This window comes from Strix uralensis, unplaced genomic scaffold (assembly GCF_047716275.1).
Source record: "Strix uralensis isolate ZFMK-TIS-50842 unplaced genomic scaffold, bStrUra1 scaffold_131, whole genome shotgun sequence".
In the NCBI taxonomy this organism is placed as follows: Eukaryota; Metazoa; Chordata; class Aves; order Strigiformes; family Strigidae; genus Strix; species Strix uralensis.
Genome location: NW_027436770.1, coordinates 31,045 through 56,488, shown reverse-complemented (window position 1 = coordinate 56,488; position 25,444 = coordinate 31,045). Strand labels below are relative to the sequence as shown.

Here is a 25,444-nt window from a genome sequence, read left to right as displayed (position 1 = left end):
CCCCAAGTGTCCCCCCTGTCCCCAAGTGTCCCCCCATTCCCACCCATCCCTGCTGTCCCCAAGTGTCCCCCCTGTCCCCAAGTATCCCCCATTCCCACCCATCCCTGCTGTCCCCAAGTGTCCCCCCTGTCCCCAAGTGTCCCCCCATTCCCACCCATCCCTGCTGTCCCCAAGTGTCCCCCCTGTCCCCAAGTGTCCCCCCATTCCCACCCATCCCTACTGTCCCCAAGTGTCCCCCATCTCCAATTGTCCCCTCTGTCCCCATCTATCTCTGCTGTGAACCCCCTGTCCCCAACTGTCCCCCCCATCCTCACTGTCCCCTTCCATCACCATGATGCCCCGCTGTCCCCAACTGTCCCTTCTGTGTCCCCCGATCCCCAACCATCCCCGTTGTTCCCAACTGTCCCCAACCCTCCCACTATCCCCAACTTTCCCTGCTGTCCCCAACTGTCCCCAAACTCTCCCCACTATCCCCACCATCCTCAACCATCGCTGCTGTCCCCAACCCTCCCCATTGTCCCCAACTCTCCCCACCACCCTCAACCATCCCCATTGTGCCCAACTGTCCCCAACACTCCCTGTTGCTCCTCCCTGTCCCCAATCCTCCCTATTGTCCCCAACTGTCCCCAACCATCTCGACCCTCTCCATTGTCCCCAACTGTCCCCAACCATCTCGACCCTCTCCATTGTCCCCAACTGTCCCCAACCATCTCCAACTCTCCCCCTTGTCCCCAACTGTCCCCAACCACCTCTGACCCTCTCCATTGTCCCCAACCATCCCCAACTCTCCCCACCACCCTCAACCATCCCCGTTGTGCCCAACTGTCCCCAACCCTCCCCATTGCTCCTCCCTGTCCCCAACTGTCCCCAAGTGTCCCCCAGGCTGGGCAGCACGTGGCTGCCAACGACCGGCCCAACCTCAGCCACCCCCCTCCCACCACCCCGCGAGGTGAAGCAAGACCCGGGGGGCAGAGTCCGGCACCCAGGGCAAGGACTGGGGGGGGGGGGGGGGGAGGGGCGGGGCTGCGGCATTTATTGCGTCACCTGAGAGGTCAAAAATCTGCGGAGACGGCAAAAATCTTGCCCAATAGACCAAAAAGGAGAAGCAAGGGCCCGAGGTCTTGCTCAACACTTGAGGGAGCTTCAATATTTATGGGCGACGTCAGAGGCGGCTACGGGGAAGCCACAGGGACGGGGAAGTGGGGTGGGGTTGAGTTTTTGGGGTCACCTGAACTTCAGACCTCGCTGGGTGGTGGGGATGTGGGGCTGGGAGGGGGGTGGGGGGGCAGCACAGCTCGTGGGGGGGTGAGAGAGGGGAGGAGCCGGGAATTGGGTTCACTCGGGCTGGAGAAGCAGGAAAACGTGGTGTTGGGTGCAAGGACAAAGTCCTCTCGGTCCTGGTGGGCCACCAAGGAGACCAGGAGAAGGTCCCTGGGGGCAGGTGGGCACCCAACTTGCCCAACCTGCCACGCCGTGGGGCAAGGGGTAGGGAAACGGGGGCGACAGAGGCTCCATCTCCTCTCTCCGGGACCTCCAGGAGAGGAGGAGGAGGAGGAGGAGGAGGAGGAGGAGGAGGCCTCAGGCGAGGTTCTGGGGCTCCTGGTCAGATGGTGGTGCTGACGCTCTGGTCGTCCATGGTGGACTTGGTCTTCATCCTGCTGTCGGCCAGGCTGCTGGTGGGGTCGTCGCTCAGCACCCCCCGCAGCACCGCTTGCCACGACCGCTGGAACTTGTCCTTGAAGTCCTGGCCCACCACGACGTAGATGATGGGGTTGATGCAGCTGTTGATGTAGGCGACGCCGGCCACGACGGGATCGGCCTCCAGGGCACCCTTGAACAAGGGGCTGTGAGAGGGGGTGGAGGCCAGGATCAAGCCCACGACGTGGTAGGGCAACCAGCAGACGAAGAAGCTGATGATGACCACCAAGATGAGCTTGATGGCTTTCTGGGAGCGGGCAAAGCCCTTGCTGTGGACGCGGGCCAGCAGCAGGCTGTAGCAGGCCGTGATGGCCACAAAGGGCACCAGGAAGCCGCAGACGAAGCGGGTGACGGCCGTGACGAGCTCGGTGAGGTGCTGGTGACGCCCCACGGCTGTGTAGTCCAGGACGCAGGTGGTCTTCTCGGAGAAGACGTCGAGGCGGGTGGTGCGGAAGATGAAGGAGGGGAGGGTGAGGAGCGCGGCCAGGAACCAGGCGGCCGCACAAGCCCCCCGGGCCAGCCCCAGCGTCCGGTGGTTTTGGCACCACACCGGCCGCGTCACCAGGGCACAACGGTCGGCGCTGATGACCATCAGCAGGAGGACGCTGGCGAACATGTTGAGGATGGTGAGGGAGGGCAGCAGCTTGCAGGCGAAGCCACCCAAGGGCCAGTGGTGGTCGCGGGCCAGCGGCAGGGCCAGGAAGGGCAGGGCCAGACAGCAGAGGAGGTCGGCCACGGAGAGGTTGAGGAACCAGACGCCGTTGACCGTGCGCCGCAGCTCGAAGCCGGTCACCCAGATGACGGCGCCGTTGCCCAAGACGCCCAGGAGGAAGATGAGGGCGTAGAGCGCCAGGACGGCGCGGTAGCTGTGAGGAACTTCGTAGCCATCGAGGTCGTAGAAGGAGTAGTCCCCCCAGCCGGAGTAATTATAGCTGTAATTGGCCATCGAGGAGTCCATCCTCCACCAGCTCCCAACCTAGAAACCACACTTCGTTAGAGCAGCGTAGATGGGTTGGGTTGGAAGGGACCTTCAAAGACCATCTAGGTCCAACTCTGCCACGGGCAGGGGCATCTTCCACTAGATTGGGTCCCTCCAAGCCCCGTTCAGAGCATCACACAATGGGTTGGGTTGAAGGAACCTTCAAAGACGATCCAGTCCCACCCCCTGCCATGGCCAAGGCCACCTTCCACTAGATCAGGTTGTTCAAGGACCCATCCATAGCATCACACAACAGTTTGGGTTGGAAGGGACCTTCAAAGACCATCCACTCCCACCCCTTGCCATGGCCAAGGCCACCTTCCACTAGATCAGGTCGCTCCAAGCCCCGTTCAGAGCATCACACAACGGGTTGGGTTGAAGGAACCTTCAAAGACCATCCACTCCCACCCCTTGCCATGGCCAAGGCCACCTTCCACTAGATCAGGTTGTTCAAGGACCCATCCATAGCATCACACAACAGTTTGGGTTGGAAGGGACCTTCAAAGACCATCCACTCCCACCCCTTGCCATGGCCAAGGCCACCTTCCACTAGATCAGGTTGTTCAAAGACCCATCCATAGCATCACACAACGGGTTGGGTTGAAGGAACCTTCAAAGACCATCCGCTCCCACCCCTTGCCCTGGCCAAGGCCACCTTCCACTAGACCAGGTCGCTCCAAGACCTTGAAGATGGAGCATCCACAACTTCTCCGGGCAACCCCTTCCAGCATCTCACCCCCCTCATCATAGAACATCTCTTCCTTGTCCACCATCATCATCACCTCAACCCAACGCTGCTCTTCCCTCGCGCAAGAGGCAGCGGCACCTCCAGAACCAACCCGGTGAGATGTTCCTCAAGAAAGACCTTCGGCCTCACGGTCCCCCCCCCTCCCTGGTCACCAAGGAAATGGGCATTTCCCCACTTCCTCAGCCGCGTGGCGCAAGAAGTTGGATGAGGAAACACCGGGGGAGCCGCAGCTCCGGCAGCTTCTCCAGCACCTACTGGGTGGGCGCCACGGCGAGGGGGGAGGATTTGGGTTCGGTGCTCAAGCCCCCAGGGAAAAAAAGAGAAACCTGGCGGTGGCCAAAGCATCACCCAGCACCCAGAAAGGGGGAAAAAACGCTGGAAAAGGAGAAGGAGGAAACCACGGGGAGGATCTGGGAAGCGCCGATCCCGGGAATAAAGGGGGAAGGAGAAGACGCGGCGCCTCCAACCGTCGCCCAACGCGGAGCCGCAACCACGGGTGGGAGAATCCCGCCACGAGCACAAGGATGGAAACGGCCTCAAACCCAGCGTTTTCCCCCCAACAACGGCGCCGGGTTGGGGTTTTTTGGTAGGTGAATCTCGGCCACCTCGCACCCCCCCCCGCCCCAAGGTGCTCACCTGGGTCGTCGCCCTCCACGGCCGCGCTCCCCGGGGACGAGCGGGGGCAGCGCCCGGGTTTTTATATGGCAGCGAACAGGAAGCAACGCCAAGGGGGGGGAAAAAAAAAAAAAAAATAAGAAAAAGAAGAAGAAGAGGCCGGATGGGCTGGGAGGGGGAGCGGGGCCGGGAAAGTTCCGTCTCCAGGTGTAACGACACGGGGGGGCGGTGAGAGGAGACCCCTCTGCGGCAGAGCCGAGGGCGCGGGGCCGGTGACAGGGAGCGGAGCTGGAAAATGAGGTGTTGACCCCAAAATGGGGCTTTTTTTTTTTTTTTTTTGAGGGGTATCAGGCTCCTTTTCAGCTCAAAGGGGATGTCAGGGCCAGGGCGGAGCGTCCTTTGCCCGGCTCATGGTCTGGGGGACTTGTCACCCTCTTCTGGCCGGTCCCCAGGGACACCCCGAGGGTCCCCACCAGTCCTCAGGGACACCCCGAGGGTCCCCAAAAATCCCCAGGGACGCCCCAAGGGTCCCCAAAAATCCCCAGAGACACCCCGAGGGTCCCGACCGGTCCCCAGGGACACCCTGAGGGTCCCCAAAAATCCCTGGGGACACCCCAAGGGTCCCCACTGGTCCCCAACTTCCCAAGGAGAGTTAGAGAGGAGCCCTCCTGCCCTCAACTCTCCTTGTTTCACCCCAAAAATCCCCTCCGGAGCCCCCTACGCTCCTTGTTTCACCCCCAAAACCCAGGAACCCCCTAATAAGTAACAGGCAGAAGCGGCTTCCCGGCCCCTTCCAGCTCTTCTGGGGAGCCCCTTGTTGGTACCGGACCCCCCCAAACCATCTCTGGGGCCTCAAGAGGGGTGGGGGGGGATCTCTGTGAGGAAAAGGGGGGGGGGGACCCCCAGCACCAAAAGTGGGGAGCAAGGACCAGGCGCAAAAATCTTTTGGAGGTTTATTTTACGAAGAGCCGGTGGGATGAGGCAACCCGAGGTGGGTGTGGGGGGGGGGGTCTCAAGCCCACCCCCCCCACCCAGCTCCAGGGCACGGGAAGAAAGGGACCCCCCCTAAAATGCCCTGTGGGGGGCTGAAGCTGTCAGGAATGGGGGGGGGCACAGCTAGAGCCCCCCAAACCCTTTGGGGGACCCTGAGTGCTGCCGCCAGCGCCAGCCCCCTGCGACACGGGGCTCGACCCAACTCCCCGCTGGGGGCGCAGAAGGGATTTGGGGACCCCCCCCTCTCCCCAAAGGGGTGGGGGTAGGTGATTTATTTTTTTATTTCCCGCCCCCCCTCGCCTCCCCCCGGGTTATTCCTGCCGGCTCATAGTCTCTAGAAAGCCGTAGCGGTCACAGCGGGAGCGACCCGGGTGACGGAGGGGCCGCTGGCGGACGTCGGGGGGCTTGGCCGTCCTGTCGGAGAGAGAGAAGAAGGAGGCAGCGTGAAGGCAGCTGCCTGCCCCCACCCCTCGCAGGACAAGGAAAGGGGGGGGCCAGGCCCTGCCTGCACCCTCCTGCCAGCCCCTGCCTGCACCCTCCTGCCAGCCCCCAGCGCCGGGACCTTCGTCCCTCCCCGCCCTCAAACTCTCCAAATCCTCCGGGGATAAAACCAGTCCCTGGGGCTTGTTTGGGGGAAGAGGAAAAAAAAAAAAATAAAAAAAATGTTTTAATCCAGGACAGACAGACAGAGCGGACATACAGACGTGGCAGCCTCCCGGGGAAGCGCAGCGCCCGCCAGCCTCCGGCCACCCGCCACCGTGGGGGGAAGCGACCGGATCCCCGACGCGGAGACGCCGGCAGCGAAAGCGCCGCAATTCCGGGGTGTTTTGGTGGGCAGAGTCGGTCAGTCTGGCAGCAGCAGCCGGCAAGCGCGAGCGGGAAGGACAGACAGACAGACAGGCAGGCAGGAGAAGAGCCCGGAGGGCGCGGGGGGGCTCAGCCCCCCCCCCCCCCCTCCCCGTTAGCGAGCGGCCGGAGACGGCGAATTCTTACGGAAACGCACCCGCTGGAAGTCCGTGATCTCCACCGTGCTGGGGGCCGCCTCCGCCGGTTCTGAAGAAAAAAAAAAACCATAAAAATAAGAAAATATTGGGGTGGGAAACCCCTCCCCGACTCACAGGACACCCCCAAGGTGCAGCCCCCCCAAGTTCCCCTCGCCACCTCGCGCCCCGTCCCCCGTCGCCGCCTCCTCGGGCTTCTCCGAAACTTCTTGCGCCGCGTTGGGCCTCGCTTCGTGCTGCAGGGGGGGGGCTGCGGGGTTCTGCGCCCCCCGGGGGGGCTCCGCCAGCTCCTCGGGGCTCAGTCCTGGGGGGAAAAGGGGAAAAAAAAAAACCAGGGTTAAACCCGCCCGTTTTGGCCCTTTCCCTCGTTTGGCTGCTCTGGCTGTGCGTGTCCCCCCCCAGATCCCAGGGGTTCAGCCCAGGTTTGGTGTGGGGGGGTGTCCCCCCCTGCCCCCCCCAAGCCCAAATTTGGGCAGAGCCCCCCCAACTTTTACCTGGAGTCTCTCCGGAAGCCCCTCGCGACTTGGGGACCCCTGGAAGGGGACTGTCCCCCAGGCTGCTGCGGGGAGAGGCCAAGTCCATCTCCTCGCCCCAGTCCGAGACGGGCTGGCGGCCTCCCAGGGGGGAGAAGGGGCTCGGGGGGGTGCCAGCCCCCCGCTCTGGGGCAGGTGCCACGCCGGGGGGGGGCACGGACACGTGGGGAGCCTGCCCGGCGCCTTGGGGGGGACGCTGGGCTTTGGGGGACGCACTGCGGGGTGCTTCGTCCTCGATGGACGACGCTGCGCTGCTGCCGCCTTCCTCCTCCTCTTCCTCCTCCTCCTCCTCCTCCTCCTCGCTGACGTCCTCCCACTGGTCCTCATCCTCCTCGGGGCTCAGGGAGTGGGGGGGCTGCGGGGGGGCCCCGCTCGGCGCTTCCTCCGCCTGCGGGTAACGGGGTTTGGGGGGTGCCAGCCCCAACGCCCGCCGCCTCCCCCACACCCCGGCGCTGCCCCCACGTTTTACCTGGGGGCTCGGGGTGGCGGCGGCGGGCGCCGGCGGCTCCTTCTCCTCCCAGCGGTTGTCGTGCATGCTGGGGGCAGGAAAACACACCCCGGGGGCTCAGAGGGCAAAAAAAAAAAAATCTACCAGAAAACGGGGCTCGGGGAGGGGCACCCCCCCCCTCAAATGGGGGACACGACCCCACCGACCTGTAGGGCCTGGGCCCGGCACCCGGGGCACGGCCTCGGCCCCTCCTCCTGCGCTGGCCGCGGGGGGGGGCCAGGAACTCCCCAAAAGTGGGAGCTCTGGGGGGAGGGCGCTTGGGTTCCTCCTCGCCGCTCACATCCGAGCCGGGGGCCGCCGCTGAGCCCTCCTTGAACCTGAGAAGGGGACTGGGTGACACTGGGAACGCCACACCCCCCCCCACCAATCACCCCCCTCCTCCCCAAAAATCACCCCCAAAAACCAACCAACCCTGCCCCAGAAACCAAACCCCCAAACCCACCCCCCCAAAACCAACCAACCCTGCCCCAAAAACCAATCCCCAAACCCACCCCTCCCCAAAAACCAACCAACCCCTCCCCAAAAACCAATCCCCAAACCCACCCCCCCAAATCACCCTCCAAAAACCAATGAACCCCTCCCCAAAAACGAACAATCCCCCCCAAACTCACCCTCCCCAAAAATCACCCCCCAAAACCCAACGCCCCAAATCATCTTCTCCAAAAATCACCCCCTAAAAAAAATCACCCACCCCCCCCAAAAAAATCAAACCCACCCCTCCAAGTCACCCACCCCTCCCCAAAAACCAACGCCCCAAACCATTGTCTCCAACAACCCCCTCCCCAAAAACCACCCAGCCCCTCCCCACGCCCCCCCCCCAGCCCCCCCCGTCCCGTACATGCTGTCGGATTTCTCGGCGTCCCACTCACGCCGCCACTGCCCGGTGGGTTTGCGGTGCCGCGCCAGCCGCTCCCGGTCGATCTGGTCCCGCTCCTCCTTCCAGCGCACGTACTCGGCGCGTTCCCGGCCCGTCATGGAGAGCGTCATGTCCAGCGACCCCCCCGCCTTGGCGCTGGCGCGACGGCCCTGCGGCCACACGCAGCTCCAGCCGCGCCCCCCAGGCTCGAAACCCGCCCCAAACCCGTCCTGGGAACCCCCCAATAAACAAAGCGGGGTACGTACGGGGCCCTGCCAGGTTTTCTCTCGCTCCATCCCAGCCTTGACCTTGTCGAAGTCGGGGCCCCCCCAGTTGCGGACGTGCCGCCGACTCCCCTCCTTGCGATCGGCGTCCTGGAAGGGGCCGCTGCGGCGCGGGTCGTCCAGAAAGTTACGCACCGGGTTCTTCTCGTGGAGCCCGTCCTGAATCGGGGAAAAAAAACAGCAAAAAAAAAGGTATTATCAGCCCTACGGGGACACTCGGGACCGCCCGAGCTGCCCCTGACGCCCCTTTCCCCCCCCTCACCCGCTGGTTCCTCTCGTACTCGGCGATTTTCTCCATCTCCTCGTTCATCTTCTTGATGTTCTGTCGCCGCCGCTCCTCCCACTCCTGGCGAGGAGAAATCAGCTGCCTCCGGGGGCAGGGAGCACCCCCAAACCGTCTGGGAACCCCCCCCGACATCCCTGGGGTGGGGTGAGCTCACCCAGCCCCCCAAAACATCACCTGGCTCTGAAAAACCACCAACTCAACGCCAAAAAAACCTCACCCTGTCCCCAAAACACCCACCCAGCGCCTAAAAAAGTCCCCCAAAACACCTCCCCAACCTCAGAAACCTCACCCAGCCCCCCCCAAAAACGTCACCTAGCCCCAAAAGTACACACCCAAGCCCAAAAATCTCACCTGACCCCAAAAACCACCAGCCCAACCCCTAAAAACCTCACCCAGTCCCAAAAACACCCACTTGGCCCCTAAAAACCTGAGACCCCCCCAAAACACCCACCCAACCCCTAAAAACCTCACCTGGCCCCAAAAACCTCACTGAGACCCCCCAAAACACCCACCCAACCCCTAAAAACCTCACCTGGCCCCAAAAACCTCACTGAGACCCCCCCAAAAACACCCACCCAGCCCCCCAAAAACCCACCTTAGACTTTCGGTCGGGGCCGGCATCACCCCCCAGGCCCGGGCCAGCCGCCCCCCGTCCCCGCGCTCGCCGTCCGCGGCCGCCACGGTCCCCCGGGGTCACTCCATCCCCCGCTGCCCCCTCCCAAAGCGTCTCGGGGGGCTGCTCCCCCCCCCGCGGGGACCGACCGGCGCGCCCCAAGCCGCGGGGAACGGCGCCGCGCCCGGGTTTCGGGGTGCCCGAGGGCTTCTTGTCCTTGGCCAGGCGCTTCTCCTGGAGGGAAAGAAATTTGGGGGGGGGGTCAGCAAGACTCAGCACGGCCCCCCCGGCTCGTCCTGAACCCCGACTCACCCCGGGGGAGAGCGTGACCTGCACAGTGACGGAGAGATCCTTGTCCACCCATCTCCGCTCGGGCTCGGGGGGCCGCGCGCGGCGCAGCGCTGTCACCGCGATCCCCTCCTGCTCCGCTTTCTTCCGATCCTCCTCGATCTCCTGTCGCCACGACACGGGGCTGAGCCGGGAGAAAAAAACCCCCCCCGGGAGAAAAACACCCCCCCGACATCCCCGCGGGGAGGTGAAGGGCAGGACAACCCCCCCCACACACCCTCCTGTGGGCCTGATTGAGGTTAAACCCCTCCTGGGAGGCGTTAAACCGGGATTAGGGGCTGTAAGCAGGCGGGGGAGGAGGGGGGGGCCCCGGGCCGAGCCCCCCGCACCTGGTAACGTTTGATCAGGGCCTCGTTCTTCTTGCGCAGCGCCTCGATGCGCTTGTCCAGCTCCGCGTCCTTCTCCTCCTTGGAGCGCAGGTCCAGCGCGGCCGACTGAGGGCAGGGGGAGAGCGGGGATGGGCCGCCCGCAGCCCCGCCCGGCTCGGGGACCCCCGGCCCGGCCTCCGGCGAGGCCCAAGCGTTCCCCTGAAGGCCCAGCCCGGCCGACGAGGCGCAGCCGCTCCCCCGGAGCCCCAGCCCGGTCCCCCACAAGGCCCAGCCGCTCTCCCGGAGCTCCAGGCCGCTGCCCGGAGGCCCAGCCCGGCTCCCGGCAAGGCCCAGCCGCTCCCCCAGAGCCCCAACCCGGCCCTCCGGAGCCCCAGTCCGGTCCCCCGGAGCCCCAGCCCGGTCCCCTGGACAAGGCCCAGCCGCTCTCCCGCAGCCCCAGCCCGGTCCCCCGGACAAGGCCCAGCCGCTCTCCCGCAGCCCCAGCCCGGCCTCCAGACAAGGCCCAGCCGCTCCCCCGGAGCCGCTGCCCGTCCCCCCGCAGCCCCGGGCCCGCCCTCCCCCCGACCCAGCGCCCCGGGCCGGGCCTCACCATGGCGGCGGCGGCGGGGCCGCACCTGGAGGAGCCGCCGCCCCCCCCGCCCCGCTCCGCGGCCTCGCCGGGAACCGGCGGTTTCCAACCCCCTGCCGCGCGCGTCAGAGCCGCTTCCGCTTCCGCTGCGGGAATGGGCGGGGCCTTAAAAGGGCGATGGCAGACGGAGGGGTGGGGCCCACCGCTGGGCTGGCTGTCCCGCAGTCCCCTCCCTCACGTCTGTCCCTCCTCGGTCACTGTCGCCTGCCCTGGCCGGGGCTACTCTGTCCCCGTGTCCCCCCGTGTCCCTCTGCCCCCCCACATCCCCCTGTCCCCGTGTCCCCCCGTGTCCCCCCCCCGCCCCATGCCGCCAGTCCCGCGGTGGGCGTGGCTCCCCGCATGGCCCCGCCCCGATAGGCGGGGAGGGAGTGGGCGTGGTCCCGCCCCCCGCCCCGCCCCCCGGCTGTCTCCATGGCAGCTGCGGCTCTGGCCGCGGCGGCGCGCGGTGATTGGCTGAGCCGGGCCGGGGGGCGGGGCCGGGGGAAGGCGGCGGGAGCTCGGCCCTGGGCCGGGACCTATCGCGGGGCCTATAGCGGGGCCTATGGCGGGGCCTATAGGCGCGCCTATGGCGGGATGGAGCTACAGCCGCACCCACAGCCGGACCTGTAGTGGCACCTATAGCCGGTACCTATAGCCGGTACCTATGGCCGGTACCTATAGATGTACCCCTAGTGGTTCCTACACCTGTAGTGGCACCTATAGCCGGTACCTATAGCCGGTACCTATGGCCGGTACCTATAGATGTACCCCTAGTGGTTCCTACACCTGTAGTGGCACCTATAGCCAGTACCTATAGCCAGTACCTATGGCCAGTACCTGTAGCAGGTGCCTATAGCGGTACCTATAGATGTACCCCTAGTGGTTCCTACACCTGTAGTGGTGCCTATAGCGGTACCTATAGATGTACGCCTGTAGTGGTGCCTATAGCGGTACCTACAGCAGTACCTATGGAAGTACCCATAGCAGGTACCTATAGCAGCACCTATAAATGTACCCACAGTGGTACCTATAGCCGGTACCTACAGCCAGTACCTATACCTGTTATCTATGGAAATACCCACCACAGGTACCTATAGCGGTACCTATAGATGTACCCATAGCGGTACCTATACCTGTAGTGGTGCCTCTGGCCAGTACCTATGGAAGTACCCACGGCAGGACCTATGGGTGTACCTATAGCCAGTACCTATGGCAGCACCCAGAGCCAGCACCTATAAACGTACCTATACGTGCACCCATAGCCTGTACCTATAGCTGTACCCATAGCTGGTACCTACAGATGCACCCATCGGTGGTACCTATAGCGAGACACAGAGATGCACGCAGCACTCATGGCTGGAACCCATGGCTGGTCCCCACAGCTGCACCTATAGCCGGTACCTATAGCCGGTGCCCATGACTGGAAGCCATAGCTGGTACCTATGGGCAGTACCTATAGCGGTGCCCATAGAGGTACCTATAGGTGCGTCCATAGCTGGAACCTGTGGCTGTAACCCACAGCCGTACCTATAGCTGTAACCCCTAGCTGTACCTGTAACCTATAGCCGTACCCATAGCTGTCACCTATAGCCATCACCTATGGCCGTCACCCATAGCCGTCACCCATAGCCATCACCTATAGCTGTCACCTATAACCATCATCCATAGCCATCAACTATAGCTGTCACCTATAGCCATCACCTATGGCCGTCACCCATAGCCATCACCCATAGCCATCACCCATAGCCCTCACCTATAACCATCACCCACACCCATCACCCATACCCGTCACCTATAGCCCTCACCTATAGCCCTCACCTATAGCCCTCCCCCATGCCCGTCCCCTACAGGCGCCCCCTCGCCCCGCCGGTCCCCGCACGCTCGCGCGCTCCGCTGGATACAGCCGCCGCCGCGGGCGCTGATTGGCTGCGGCGGAGGCGGCTCCGTCCAATGGGCGCGCGGCGGTGGCGGCGCGGGCTGGGCTGAGGGGCCGGGGGGGGGGGAGCGGGGAGGGGGGGGGGGGGGGGGGGGGAGCGACCGGAGGGCCCGGCCGGGGGCGGGGCCGGCGGTGACCGGCGGGGCAGGGGCAGAGGTCAGGGGTCGAGGGTCGAGGCGGCCTGTGGCGAGGGGGGGGGGGCGGCCCCCCCGTTCATTTTGGGGCCGTTCAGGGGGGCGCCGGGCGGGGATTCGCCGCGGCGGCGGCCCCGGCCCCTGGTTGGCCCCTTCCCGCTGTTACCGGGGCGGCGGCGGCGGCGGCAGCGAGACCTTCCCCTGGAAACGGCGGCGGCGGCGGCGGCTGAGTGGCTGCGGCCGCCCCGGGACCCGCCCGTGAGGAGGAGGAGGAGGAGGAGGAGGAGGAGGAGGAGGGGGGGGGGGAGGATCCCAGACCCCCCCGCGGGGGGATCCCCGGCCGCCGCCGCACAAGCCCCGACTTGTCCGGGGGCTGCGAGGGAGGGGGGGGGGAGGGCGGGGCGGGGCGGTGACGTCACGGGGTGGGCGGGGCCCTGCCCGCGCGCGCGGCCAGAGCGAGCCGGTGCCGGGGCCGATCGCAGCGCCCGGTCCCCGCGCGGTTCATGCGGCTGCAGTGAGTGGGGGGGGGACACACACGGGGGGGCGGGGGGGGGGGGGACGGGACACGCGGGACCGCGGGGACACGGCGTGGGGTGTCACGGATAAAAACAGGGGGCGGGGGGGGTGTTTGGGGTGCGTGGAGTTGGGGACACACACACACACACAGGGTGGGGGGCGCGGCGGGGGGGGGGAGCCCCTTTTTCCATACACCCCCCCCCCCTCACTCCGTGGGGGACACGCGTGGGTAAAGTAGCGGGAGGGAGATGGGGGGGGGGTCCAGGAAGCACCCACCCCCCCCCCCGTGGGGTGATGCTGCGTGGAGAGGAGGAGGAGGAGGAGGAAGCGGGGTGGAAGGTGGGGGGGGAGGGGGGGAGGAGAACGGGGGGGGGGTCCCACGCGTGTCCGTGGGTCCGGTCGCTGCCCGGTTTGTTTACAAACACCGCCCGCTCCCCAGGGCGGCCCCTGGCGGCCGCGGGACAACCCGCAGCGGCGTGGAGTTGGGGGGGGGGGGTTTGGGGGGGGGTTTGTCCCACGCTGACCCCCCCGCCCACACCCCACTCGTGTCCCTGTCCCCCCCCCGCAGAGCCCCCCGGGTGCGATGGCCAGACCGCTGCGGGAAGGAGGGAGCCTCGCCGAGCCTGCAGCCCCCCTGCCTGCACATCCTGCCTGCGGAGGGGGGGGGGGGGGCCCTGCCTGCACATCCTGCCTGCAGAGGCGAAGCGGGGGGGTCGCGGGGGTCGCTGGTCCTGCGTGGGGACCCCCCCCACACCCCACGCCGCCGCCACCCCCGTTTGAGCTGCGCTTGTCCCGGGGCTGCCCCCCCCCCCCCCCAACTTCAGCCTCTATCGCTGCGGGACACGGGGACCCCCCACCGCTACGGCCCACGGTGAGTGTGTGCCCCCCCCCCACTCCCACGCGTGTTTTGGGGGGCCACGTGGAGTGGGGGGGCAGCTGCCTGTACCCCCCTGCCCCCCCCGGGAATTGTTCTAGGCTTTCCTGTTGACCAGGCGCAGGCAGAGCCCTGCCTGCTCCTTTGGGGGCGGGGGGGGGGGTTAGTTTTAAACCCCCCCCCCACTCCCCACTCCAGGCGAGTTTCACCCCACGGAGGACGGCGACCACGAGGGACCCCCCCAAAGTGGGGGGGGCCGGGGGGGGGCCGCTGTCCCTAACGGCCACCTCCCGGGGGGAGCCCCTGGCCCGGAGCAGGAGCTGGGCGCCCGCCTGCGCCGCCTGGGCGACGCCTTCCAGCAGACCTACGAGCAGCAGGTAAGGGGGGGGGGGACACCCCAAAATATATTTTTATTTGGGGGGGGGCGCGTCTCCCTTAGTGCCAATTTGGGGAGGGGGCACCCCAAAATCCCATCGCTGCTGTTAGAACACCCCCCCCCTCATTCCTGGCCCCTGTGGTTTCGCTCAGGGAAGGGGAGGGGGCTGTTGTTTCAGGGGGGGGCACCCCAAAATATTTTTTGGGGGGGGGGGGGCGTCTCCCTTAGTGCCAATTTGGGGAGGGGGCACCCCAAAATCCCATCGCTGCTGTTAGGACACCCCCCCCTTCCCATTCCTGTTCTCCCCTGTGGTTTTACTCAGGGAAAAGGGGAGGTGGGTGGTATTTTGAGTGGGGGGGGGGGCGCCTCAAAATGATGCAGCCCCCCCCCCCCCAAATAAAATAATTAAAAATAATTAAAAAAAATAAAAGAAACGGGGAGCCGCCGGCTTGTTTGCAGGCGCGCGTGCGAGCCAGCCGCTGACTCACAGCCTATAAATAGCAGCGGGGCTGGGAGCCGGCGGCGGCGCGAGGGCGGGGGGGGGGGGGACACCCCCCTAAAAAAAGACGCCCCCCCCCCCCAATTAATGAACACACACTAATGACCCCCCCGCCGGCAGCGGGAGCAGCGGGGCGGCGGCGGCGGCGTTTTTTGGGGTCACCTCTACCGCCTGGTCTCGCAGTTGCTGGGAGCCGTCTACAACCTGCAGGCAGCTGCCTTGCCCGCGCGGGAAGGCAACTAGCCCCCCCCCGTGTGTCGCCCCCCCCCCAATCGCGTGTGTGTCCCCCCCCCCGCGTGACACCCCCCCCCCCCCCTCTGCCTGTCCCCCTGCCCGGAGCGGGGCGCTGTGCCCTGGGAGGGGGGGGGGGGTGTCTGTGTGTCTCCCCCCCCCCCCGCCTCCTTCTATTTATTTAATTTATTGAGTTGATTTTTTATGGGGGGGGTCACACACACACACACACGGGGGGGGGGGGGGGGGCACCCCCCAAACGGTGCTTCTGGGGTCGCAGCCCCCCCCCCCCCCCCGCACCGGGGGGGGGCGCAGGCGGCCGCAGCGCTGTGTATGTACTGTACGTTGGAGCTGTATATAGGGGGGGCTGTACATTATATATAGGGGAGGGGGCTGTATAGAGGGGGGGGCTGTAGATAGGGGGGGTGTATATAGGGGGGGGGGGGCTGTATATAGGGGAGACAGCGGCTGTACATGATCAGTTACTTTTTTTGTACGTTTCTTTTCAATAAAATGAATTTTAAGGAGAGGTGTGTGGTGGCAGTGCTGGGGGGGGCACAGGGGTTTGGGGGGGCTATAGGGGGTGGGGGGGCAGTGTTGGGGGGGCTATAGGGGGTGGGGGTGCAGTGTTGGGGGGGCTATAGGGGTTGGGGGGGCTATAAGGGTTGGGGGTGCAGTGTTGGGGGGCTATAGGGGTTGGGGGTGCAGTGTTGGGGGGGCTGTAGGGTTTTGGGGGGGCTATAAGGGTTGGGGGTGCAGTGTTGGGGGGCTATAGGGGTTGGGGGTGCAGTTTGGGGGGGGGCTATAGGGTTTGGGGGGGCCCTAGGGTTGGGGTAAGGGTTTAGGGGTGCAGTTTGGGGGGGCTATAGGGTTTGGGGGTGCAGTTTGGGGCAGGCTATAAGGTTTGGGTGGTCTATTAGGTTTGGGGGTGCAGGGTTTGGGGTCCATAGGGTTTGGGGGGGGCCGTTTGGGGGGGTCCATGGTGTTCAGGGGGGCAGTCTGGGGGCCTATAAGGTTTGGGGGGTGCAGTGTTCGGGGTCCATAGGGTTTGGGGGGGCTGCAGGGTTTTGGGGTGCAGGGGGTTTGGGGGTGCAGGATTCTGGGGTCCATGGGGTTTGGTGGTGCAGGGTTCTGGGGTGCAGGGGTTTGGGGTGCAGGGGGTTGGGGGGTGCAGGGTTCTGGGGGGTCCCGCGTTAACTCACACCTTCACGCTCCACCCCCCCCCCCGCCCTCGCCCCATTACAGCTCCAGCCCCCAAATAAACCACTTTTTAGAAATAACATTTTATTAACCCAAAAAACCCCACCCCCCCCATCCAGAACCAGGGGGTGCCGGCTGCACCCCACCTTTAGCCCACTTCCATTGGGCCCAAAGTGGGGGGGCTCGACCCCCCCCCGGGGCTCAGCTGGGGCCCAGACACTCCACGATCCCGTTGCCTTTGATGCCGTCGAAGAAGAAGAAGTTGTTGTGGGGGGGATCCCGCTGGGACAGGGCCTGGGGGGGGAAACGGGGGGGTTTTGGGGAGCAGGGAAGGCGGGGGGGGCGTGTACAGAGCCCCCCCAAACCGCTACAGCCCCCCCCCCAAAAAAACCAGCCGCTACCTTGACCACCTCCTGGCCCAGGACGCCTCCGACCACGGCGCAGACGGGAGCCATTTCGGAGAAGCAGTAGCTGGAAGGGGGGAAAAAAAATTATATGGAAAAATGGTGGTTTCCCCCCCAAAAAAAAGGGTTCTGGCTCTCCCTAAAACGGTAAGGTTCTTCCCCAAAAGGAGCTGGCGGGGGTAGGGGTGAGAGCTGGAATGTTTCGTGCTCCACAGATAGAAATAAACCCCTCGAAATGTTGTGCCCCCCCCGCCCCGTGGTGGTACGTTCCCAGGGGCAGCGCTGGGGGGGCACTGGGGCTCGGAGGCACCATCCTGAGGTTTCTGGGAAAGGCGGGAATTCGGAATTCTGGGAATGCGGAAATTCGGAATTCTGGGAAAGGCGGAAATTTGGAATTCTGGAAATGCAGAAATTCGGAATTCTGGAAATGTGGAAATTTGGAATTCTGGGAAATGCGGGAATTTGGAATTCGGGAAATGCAGAAATTCGGAATTCTGGAAATGCGGAAATTTGGAATTCTGGGAAAGGCGGAAATTTGGAATTCTGGAAATGCAGAAATTCGGAATTCTGGGAAAGGCGGGAATTTGGAATTCTGGGAAAGGCGGGAATTTGGAATTCTGGAAATGCAGAAATTCGGAATTCTGGGAAAGGCGGGAATTTGGAATTCTGGGAAAGGCGGGAATTTGGAATTCTGGAAATGCAGAAATTCGGAATTCTGGGAAAGGCGGGAATTCAGAATTCTGGAAAGGCAGAAATTCGGAATTCTGTAAATGCGGAAATTTGGAATTCTGGGAAATGCAGGAATTTGTAATTCTGGGAAAGGCAGAAATTCGGAATTCTGGGAAATGCGGAAATTCGCAATTCTGGGAAAGGCGGAAATTCGCAATTCTGGGAAAGGCGGAAATTTGGAATTCTGGGAAAGGCGGAAATTCGGAGTGTGGGAAAGGCGGAAATTTGTAATTCTGGGAAAGGCAGAAATTCAGAATTCTGGAAATGCAGAAATTCAGAATTCTGGGAAGGGCGGAAATTTGGAATCCTGGGAAGGGCGGAAATTCGGAATTCTGGAAGTGCAGGAATTTGGAATTCTGGGAAATGCAGAAATTTGGAATTCTGGGAAAGGTGGAAATTCAGAATTCTGGAAATGCAGGAATTCAGAATTCTGGGAAAGGCGGGAATTTGGAATTCTGTAAATGCGGAAATTCGGAATCCTGGGAAAGGCGGAAATTTGGAATCCTGGGAAATGCAAAAATTCGGAATGTTGGAAATGCAGAAATTTGGAATTCTGGAAAGGCAGAAATTTGGAATTCTGGAAAGGCGGAAATTCGGAATGTTGGAAATGCGGAAATTCGGAACCCTGGAAATGCAGGAATTCAGAATTATGGGAAATGCGGGAATTCGGAACCCGTGGCCGTTTCCCACCACCCACCTGACGAACTCGTCCGGCAGCAGGTCGGCGCCGACCCCCAGCGCCTCCAGGACGTCGCGGCGGATCTGGAGCAGCAGTTTGGAGTCTTGGGCGTAGTTCTGGGGGGAGGGATCGCGGGCGTTGTCCGTCCGGAACTTCAGCAGGACTGTTGGGGTGAGGGGGGGGGAGAATCAGGGATGGTTTTTTGGGGGAAAAACCAGCGGATGAAGGCGAATTTCCCGCGGCCGGCGGGGCTTTACCTTGGAGGAGGAAATAATCGGGCGCGGTGCGCTTCAGCGCCGCCTTCGCCTTCTCCCCGCTCCAGTCGACGGCCAGAGCCTCCTTCAGCTGGCAGAACTGCACCCGCTGCGGGGGGAAGGCGGCGCTTGGGCGGGGGGACCCTGAAATCCCGGCAAAGCAACCCAAAAGGGATCCCCCCCCCCGCCCGCCCCGGCCCCCGGCCCCAAGGCGCCTTTGGAGGCGGCATTAGGGGAGTGGTGAGACCGAAACAGAGCCTAAACCTGGGGAAAAACTGGTTGAATTGAGTTAAACTGAGCTGAAAAGCCGAGCTTAAAACACTCAGCTAAAAAGCCGAGCTTAAAACACTGAGCTAAAAAGCCGAGCTTGAAACACTGAGCTAAAAAAAACCCGAGCTTAAAACACTGAGCTAAAAAGCCAAGCTTGAAACACTGAGCTTAAACACTGAGCTAAAACACTGAGCTTAAACACTGAGCTAAAAAACTGAGCTAAAAAGCCGAGCTAAAACACTGAGCTAAAAAGCCGAGCTTAAAACACTGAGCTAAAAAGCCGAGCTTAAAACACTGAGCTAAAAAGCTGAGCTTAAAACACTGAGCTAAAAACTGAGCTTAAACACTGAGCTAAAAAACCGAGCTTAAAACACCGAGCTAAAAAAAGTTAAAACCAGCTAAAAAGCTGAGCTAAAAAGCCGAGCTTAAACAGAGCTAAAAAGCCGAGCTTAAAACCCGGAGCTAAAAAACTGAGCTTAAAACCCGGAGCTAAAAAACCGAGCTTAAAACCCGGAGCTTAAACACTGAGCTAAAAAACTGAGCTTAAAACATGGAGCTAAAAACCGAGCTTAAAATAGCTAAAAACTGAGCTAAAAAACAAGCTAAAAACCCAAGCTTAAACACTGAACTAAGAACCAAGCTTAAACACCGAACTAAGAACCAAGCTTAAACACCGAGCTAAAAAACTGAGCTTAAAACACTGAGCTTAAACGCTGAGCTAAAAACCCAAGTTAAAACCAGCTAAAAGCTGAGCTAAAAACCTGATCTTAAAGAGCTTAAAACTTTGGAGAAACGTTCTGGGAACCGCCGGCGGGAGCGCGAAGCCCCACGGGGGGGGGACGGGGGGTGGGGGGGACACGGGGGGGGGGCAGAGCTCGGCACGCCGGGATCTGCAAGAATTTGCCATCTCTGAGCCCGGACTCGCCCCCCCCCGCCCCCGAAGGGCAGGAGGGCGACAGCTGGTCCCGAAGGCATCCGGGGAATATTCCCAGATTTTCCGAGGGTGGGGAGGGCTGGGGGGGGGACACATTCCCCTCATAGCCACATCAAGGCAGGGGGGGGGGGGGATTTCCACCCCCCCACACCCCCCCCCCCTCCATTTCCAGCTGGGAGAAGCAAGACAATGCCCAGGCCGGAGGCATTTAAATCTGAAAAGGTTTTGCTTTGGAGCAGGTTTTGTGTGGGTGTGTCCCCCCCCAGGACAAAAAAACCCCTCACGCCCCCCCCAGGACAGAAAAACCCCTCACGCCCCCCCCCAGGACAGAACAACCCCTCACCCCCCCCCCCAGGACAGAACAACCCCTCACGCCCCCCCAAGGACAGAAAAACCCCTCAACCCCCCCCCAGGACAGAAAAACCCCTCACGCCCCCCCCAGGACATAAAAACCCCTCACACCCCCCCCAGGACAGAAAAACCCCTCACACCCCCCCCCAGGACAGAAAAACCCCTCACGCCCCCCCCCAGGACAGAAAAACCCCTCACACCCCCCCCCAGGACAGAAAAACCCCTCACGCCCCCCCCCAGGACAGAAAACCCCCTCACGCCCCCCCCAGGACATAAAAACCCCTCACGCCCCCCCCCAGGACAGAAAACCCCCTCACGCCCCCCCCAGGACAGAAAACCCCCTCACGCCCCCCCCCAGGACATAAAACCCCCTCACGCCCCCCCCAGGACAGAAAAACCCCTCACGCCCCCCCCCAGAGCCCAGCTGACAGCACCTTTTACAGCCCCCCCCCCTTACAAAACCAGCGGCGAGGGGGGAGCACCCACATTTCGGCAAGGGGGGGGGAATCCTTTAAAAAAAAACCCCACAACCGAGCGAGTGCGGCCAAAAATTCACCCAAAAACCGCGGGAGAACCCCGTGGGCTCTGCGCCGGGCGCTTTTGGGTCTCGGAGGGGGGGTTTTGGGTTTTTTCTGCCCCCCCCCCCCCACTCACCTTTTTCACCATGGTGGTCTCCGAGGAGTCGAGTTTGGCTTTTTTAGCGTCCGGCCCATCCTCCACGCCCGGGCTGACTTTGGCGATTTTGATTTTCTCTCTAGAGGCCAAAAAAAAAACCCCAAAAACAAGTTTTCTTTGCGAAAACAACATTTTCTGACTTCAAAACTCCCCCCGAGGGGGCGAAATCACCGCTGCCCTTCTCCCCCTCCCCGACTCACTCCACGAACTCGTGCTCCCCCAGGTCAGCGAACATGTAGCCGTGGTAGCCGAAAACGTCCCCGGTGAAAAACTTGACGCTGTTTTTGTGGCAAATCTGGTCGATTTTCACCATCACGTCCCGCGAGCAGCACGTCAGGCAGACCTGCGGGCGGAAATTTGACCGTTTAACCCCTTTTTTTTTTTAATTTTTTTCGCTCTCATGACGGGGTGGGGAACCTGCCCTGCGCTCCTGGGAAGGTTCCAGAGGGATTTGGGGGTAATTATCAATTTTTCCCTCACGTTCCTGCGGGTCGCTCCGGGGAGAATTAAGTTTATGGGACGCGGCGTCGCGTTTTGGGGTGATTTCAGTGCGAATTGGGGCGGGACGAAGCTAAAAACGGGTATTTTTAAACCGCGGGGTCCGTAATTATCAATTTTTCCCCTCACGTTCCCGCGGGTCGCTCCGGGGAGAATTAAGTTTATGGGACGCAGCGTCGCGTTTTGGGGTGATTTCAGTGAGAATTGGGGCAGGACGAAGCTAAAAATGGGTATTTTTAAACCGCAGGGTCCGTAATTATCAATTTTTTCCCTCACATTCCCGCGGGTCGCTCCGGGGAGAATTAAGTTTATGGGACGCGGCGTCGCGTTTCGGGGTGATTTCAGTGCGAATTGGGGCGGGACGAAGCTAAAAACGGGTATTTTTAAACCGCGGGGTCCGTCTATCGCGGCTGCTAAGGCCGTCAGGATAAATAATTAGCGAGGAGACTTAGTAATGAGTGAAGCCCCCCCCCGCCGCACGGACCGCGTCGAACTGGGTGAAGAACTCCTCGGGTTTGCTCTCCACGCTCTCGGCGTCGGCTTTGACGTCCACCATGGGGTTGAGGTTCTGCGCCCGCTCCAGCGACGCTTCGGCTCTGTTGCGGCCCAGGGAACCCCCCGGGATGAGGAACTGAGCTCGCGTGTCCTCTTGGGAAACCTGAAATGGAATGGGGGGGGGGGTAAAAAAAAAATAAAAATAGATAAATCTCCGGTTATTTTGTGCTGTTCTTCAATCCCCTCGGAGCTCGCTGCTGAGCTCGCAGCTCCCTCTTGCGCCCGAGGAGACGCGCGCGAAAAAGCTCCGGATTGGGAATTGACCCCCCCCTACCCCCCGCTGAGTCCGTTCAGGGGTTTCTGGGGTCCACGAGACTCGTGGCAGGAGCTTCGAGCCCCGCAGCTGCTTCACAAACACCCAGATAAACGTGGGAAGGGGCAGGGGAGGGCGGGGGGCAGCCCCCCCGGCTCGAGGGCGGGCGGAGGAGCCCGTGAACAGCTGGAAACGCAAACTTTACGTGTCCTGAAAAGGACTAATTCCACCCCAAGCGGAGTGTTTATCCTCAAGAGCCGCGAGCGAGTCCTTGGGCGCCACAATCTCCTATACACCCCCGTAAGCCCCCCCCTCACATTGCAAGCCCCTCCAAGGACCCCTTCTTTTTAGAGGGCCCCTCCAGACCCCTCTAGGGCCCCCCACAAGCCCCTCCAAGGCCTCACTCATATTGCAGGGCCCTTCCAGGCCCCCCCACAAGCTTCTCCAAGGCCCCCCTCTGCCCTACAGGCCCCCCCACAAGCTCCTACAGGGTCCCTCACAGGCTGCAGGGACCCCAGAAGCCCCCCCCAGCCCCTCTAGGGCCCCCCACAAGCTTCTCCAAGGCCCCCCTCTGCCCTACAGGCCCCCCCACAAGCTCCTACAGGGTCCCTCACAGGCTGCAGGGTCCCCAGAAGCCCCCCCCCAGCCCCTCTAGGGCTCTCTTCAAGCTTCTCCAAGGCCCCCCTCTGCCCTACAGGCCCCCCCACAAACTCCTACAGGGTCCCTCTAGGGCCCCCCACAAGCTTCTCCAAGGCCCCCCTCTGCCCTATAGGCCCCCCCACAAACTCCTACAGGGTCCCTCTAGGGCCCCCTTCAAGCTTCTCCAAGGCCCCCCTCTGCCCTACAGGCCCCCCCACAAGCTCCTACAGGGTCCCTCACAGGCTGCAGGGACCCCAGAAGCCCCCCCCAGCCCCTCTAGGGCCCCCCACAAGCTTCTCCAAGGCCCCCCTCTGCCCTACAGGCCCCCCCACAAGCTCCTACAGGGTCCCTCACAGGCTGCAGGGTCCCCAGAAGCCCCCCCCCAGCCCCTCTAGGGCTCCCTTCAAGCTTCTCCAAGGCCCCCCTCTGCCCTACAGGCCCCCCCACAAACTCCTACAGGGTCCCTCTAGGGCCCCCCACAAGCTTCTCCAAGGCCCCCCTCTGCCCTATAGGCCCCCCCACAAACTCCTACAGGGTCCCTCTAGGGCCCCCTTCAAGCTTCTCCAAGGCCCCCCTCTGCCCTACAGGCCCCCCCACAAGCTCCTACAGGGTCCCTCACAGGCTGCAGGGCCCCCAGAAACCCCCCCCCAGCCCCTCTAGGGCCCCCCACAAGCTTCTCCAAGACCCCCTCTGCCCTACAGGCCCCCCCACAAGCTCCTACAGGGTCCCTCACAGAGTCTAGGGTCCCTACGTGCCGTAGCGGGAGGGTTTGGGAGCTCTGCTGAGCGAAGCTGCCAGCTCCTCACCTGCTGATGGTCCAGCATGGTCAAGCCTTTGACTCCCGCCAAGATGAGATTCTTCGCCACCTCGGCGCCGAGACCCTTCATCCCCACCAGCAGCACCCGGGAAGCTCGTAACCTGCGGCAGAAATTTGGAAGAGGCAATAAAACCAAAGTCTTGCCTCTTGGTTCCTAAGAACCCCCCGAAAAAGGGCTGAGGGCTGCACCGGGATGTGGATAAATGATAATGAACAGGAAATTAATACATTTTTGTGGGTATTTATTCCCGCACAAAACCACGAGTGCAAGTTTTAAATCTTCCTAATCACCAATCAACGTGTTTTCCTCGCCTTTTACCATTTAGTTATCCCCCCCCCCCCCCCCCCCCCCCACTTTGGAACTCTGTTATTGATTAGTCCGTATCGGTTTTCCAACACAATCCAGTTTACTCAGCACCGAGCGATAATCCGGGCTGTTAAACAGAGCGACTTCTGCTTTTTTTGCCCTATTTTCACACTCGTTTTATCTGTGCCCAGCTCATCTTCACATCTCGGGGTGGTTCCACCTTCTCCCAAACCAACCCCGTCGCTGCTTCCCGGGGAAACACCTCAGAAAGGGGAAAAACGAGCCGAAATCTGGCCAGGCTGCAGAAAAGGATCATAAAAAAATAACTTGAAAGCTGGAAAAAAAAAAGCCCTTCTAGAGAAAACGGGGGCTGCGCAAGAGGGTTTCTAGCGGGGAAAGACCTAGGAAGGGGCGGGTGGGGCGGATGCTTTGCGGTTCCAGCTGGGAATGAACCAGCAGCCCTTCATCTTTTTTATTTTTTTTCCCCCCATCTTCAACTCCAGGAAGCACAAATTTCACCCGAATGGGCGCCACAGTGAGTTGGGCTAAGCCCGAGTTTTGCAGGAGGTCGGGCAGTGACCCCACAGACCCCCACCAGCCCCTATAGACCTTATATGCTTACACACCCCCGCCAACCCCTCTCAGAAGCTCCTGAGGACCCCCTGCCAGTGGCTCCAGTGGCCACAGAAGCCCCTACGTGGCCCTCCCGCATGCTGTAGGGTCCCTATAGGACCCCACAACCTCCTAGAGGGCCCCCACAAGCCCCTGCAAGGTCGCCCTTATATTGCAGGGTCTCTCCAGCCTCCCCTACAAGCTTCTATAGGGACCCCTCACATTACAGGGCCCCCCCCCAAGCTCCCTTCACATTACAGGTCCCTGCCACGAGCTCCTATACACCCCCGTAAGCCCCTCCAAGGACCCCTTCTTTTTAGAGGGCCCCTCCAGACCCCTCTAGGGCCCCCCACAAGCTCCTCCAAGGCCTCACTCATATTGCAGGGCCCTTCCAGGCCCCCCACAAGCTCCTACAGGGTCCCTCACAGGCTGCAGGGTCCCCAGAAGCCTCCCCCCGGCCCCTCTAGGGCCCCCTTCAAGCTTCTCCAAGGCCCCCCTCTGCCCTACAGGCCCCCCCACAAGCTCCTACAGGGTCCCTCACAGAGTCTAGGGTCCCTACATGCTCCTCCAAGCCCCACCTCACATTGCAGGGCCCCTCCAGAGCCTCCCACAAGCCCCTCCTCACATTGCAGGGCCCTCCACAAGCCCCTCCAAGGCTCTCCTCACATTGCAGGGCCCCTCCAGAGCCCCCCAGAAACCCCTCCATGGCTCTCCTCACACTGCAGGGCCCCTCCAAGGCCCTTCAGCCCGCCCCCCCCCCAAACTCCCACAGGGTCCCTCACAGCCGCAGGGCCCCCAGAAGCGCCCCCGACCCCACCAGGGCCCTCCCCAGGGGGGGGTCTCCCGGCCCCACTGACCGCTTCTGGGCCTCGAGCCCCCACAGCCGGATCTGCCGGTCATACTGCGCCGCCTCCTCCTCGCTGATGCCGCCGAGGCCTCCCTCCTCCTTCTCCACCATCCCGCCGCCGCCTCACGGCCGGGGCAGCGCCCCCTGGCGGCCCGCGCGAAACGCCGCGCGGCACCCGGGACCGCTCCACGTCCACCGGTGGCGGGGGGGGGGGGGGTGTAAATGGGATGATTCCCCCCCCCCACCTCAGAACGGCCCCGCGACCCACGGGAGAAACACCTCGAGCGGCTTCTCCCGCCGGGTCATCCCCGCACGAGGGCAGGCGGCGGCGCCGCACAGCTTGGGGACCTCCGCGGGCGCGCTCGGTCGCTTGGCTCCCCCCCGCCCCCCGCAGCTCCGCTCAGATGGACTCGCCCTCCCCGCGCCGCTTCGGCACTTTCCGGGCGTTCCCGCTAC

General features: G+C 62.7%; 3 protein-coding genes across 6 annotated transcripts; 1 reads left to right on the top strand and 2 right to left on the bottom strand.

Moving 5' to 3' along the window:
• Positions 1 to 1,119: 1,119 nt before the first annotated feature.
• CCDC9 (coiled-coil domain containing 9) lies at positions 1,120 to 12,665 on the bottom strand. 3 transcript variants are annotated; one of them, XM_074857375.1, is made up of 14 exons: positions 12,635 to 12,665; positions 10,381 to 10,505; positions 9,792 to 9,896; positions 9,427 to 9,567; positions 9,097 to 9,348; positions 8,478 to 8,561; positions 8,198 to 8,374; positions 7,914 to 8,101; positions 7,222 to 7,392; positions 7,037 to 7,103; positions 6,529 to 6,955; positions 6,195 to 6,338; positions 6,037 to 6,086; positions 1,120 to 2,674 (listed from the first exon to the last, which is right to left on the bottom strand). In XM_074857375.1, the coding sequence occupies exons 2-14, from the start codon at positions 10,381 to 10,383 to the stop codon at positions 1,604 to 1,606; spliced, it is 2,880 nt and encodes a 959-aa protein (XP_074713476.1). In that variant the 5' UTR covers positions 10,384 to 10,505; positions 12,635 to 12,665; the 3' UTR covers positions 1,120 to 1,603. The 3 variants fall into 3 exon arrangements, with proteins under 3 accessions (XP_074713476.1, XP_074713478.1, XP_074713477.1); XM_074857377.1 differs by lacking the exon at positions 12,635 to 12,665 and having other exon boundaries at positions 6,784 to 6,955; positions 10,381 to 10,528; XM_074857376.1 differs by lacking the exon at positions 12,635 to 12,665 and having other exon boundaries at positions 9,445 to 9,567; positions 10,381 to 10,527.
• Positions 12,666 to 12,912: 247 nt separating this feature from the next.
• Positions 12,913 to 15,157, top strand: LOC141938511 (uncharacterized). Its single transcript, XM_074857356.1, has 4 exons — positions 12,913 to 12,982; positions 13,553 to 13,855; positions 14,057 to 14,235; positions 14,854 to 15,157. The coding sequence occupies exons 2-4, from the start codon at positions 13,568 to 13,570 to the stop codon at positions 15,155 to 15,157; spliced, it is 771 nt and encodes a 256-aa protein (XP_074713457.1). The 5' UTR covers positions 12,913 to 12,982; positions 13,553 to 13,567.
• Positions 15,158 to 16,231: 1,074 nt separating this feature from the next.
• SAE1 (SUMO1 activating enzyme subunit 1) lies at positions 16,232 to 25,156 on the bottom strand. 2 transcript variants are annotated; one of them, XM_074857390.1, is made up of 9 exons: positions 24,999 to 25,156; positions 23,212 to 23,323; positions 21,443 to 21,616; positions 20,661 to 20,803; positions 20,440 to 20,539; positions 18,234 to 18,339; positions 17,995 to 18,139; positions 16,566 to 16,635; positions 16,232 to 16,458 (listed from the first exon to the last, which is right to left on the bottom strand). In XM_074857390.1, the coding sequence occupies exons 1-9, from the start codon at positions 25,097 to 25,099 to the stop codon at positions 16,366 to 16,368; spliced, it is 1,044 nt and encodes a 347-aa protein (XP_074713491.1). In that variant the 5' UTR covers positions 25,100 to 25,156; the 3' UTR covers positions 16,232 to 16,365. The 2 variants fall into 2 exon arrangements, with proteins under 2 accessions (XP_074713491.1, XP_074713492.1); XM_074857391.1 differs by lacking the exons at positions 16,566 to 16,635; positions 17,995 to 18,139.
• Between the last annotated feature and the right edge of the window lie 288 nt (positions 25,157 to 25,444).

Bases quoted from the DNA above. Each gene is read 5' to 3' on its own strand.
- LOC141938511 (XM_074857356.1), top strand. From the start codon at position 13,568: ATGGCCAGACCGCTGCGGGAAGGAGGGAGCCTCGCCGAGCCTGCAGCC. The intron at 13,856-14,056 runs GTGAGTGTGTGC...TCCCCACTCCAG, and splicing joins CCCCACCGCTACGGCCCACG to GCGAGTTTCACCCCACGGAG. The intron at 14,236-14,853 runs GTAAGGGGGGGG...CCCCGCCGGCAG, and splicing joins AGCAGACCTACGAGCAGCAG to CGGGAGCAGCGGGGCGGCGG.
- SAE1 (XM_074857390.1), bottom strand. From the start codon at position 25,099: ATGGTGGAGAAGGAGGAGGGAGGCCTCGGCGGCATCAGCGAGGAGGAG. The intron at 23,324-24,998 runs GTCAGTGGGGCC...TTTCTGCCGCAG, and splicing joins GGGCTCGAGGCCCAGAAGCG to GTTACGAGCTTCCCGGGTGC. The intron at 18,140-18,233 runs GTAAAGCCCCGC...TCACCCCAACAG, and splicing joins CGATTATTTCCTCCTCCAAG to TCCTGCTGAAGTTCCGGACG.
- CCDC9 (XM_074857375.1), bottom strand. The intron at 9,349-9,426 runs GTGAGTCGGGGT...CTTTCCCTCCAG, and splicing joins AGGTCACGCTCTCCCCCGGG to GAGAAGCGCCTGGCCAAGGA. The intron at 6,339-6,528 runs GTAAAAGTTGGG...TTTTCCCCCCAG, and splicing joins GGCTTCCGGAGAGACTCCAG to GACTGAGCCCCGAGGAGCTG.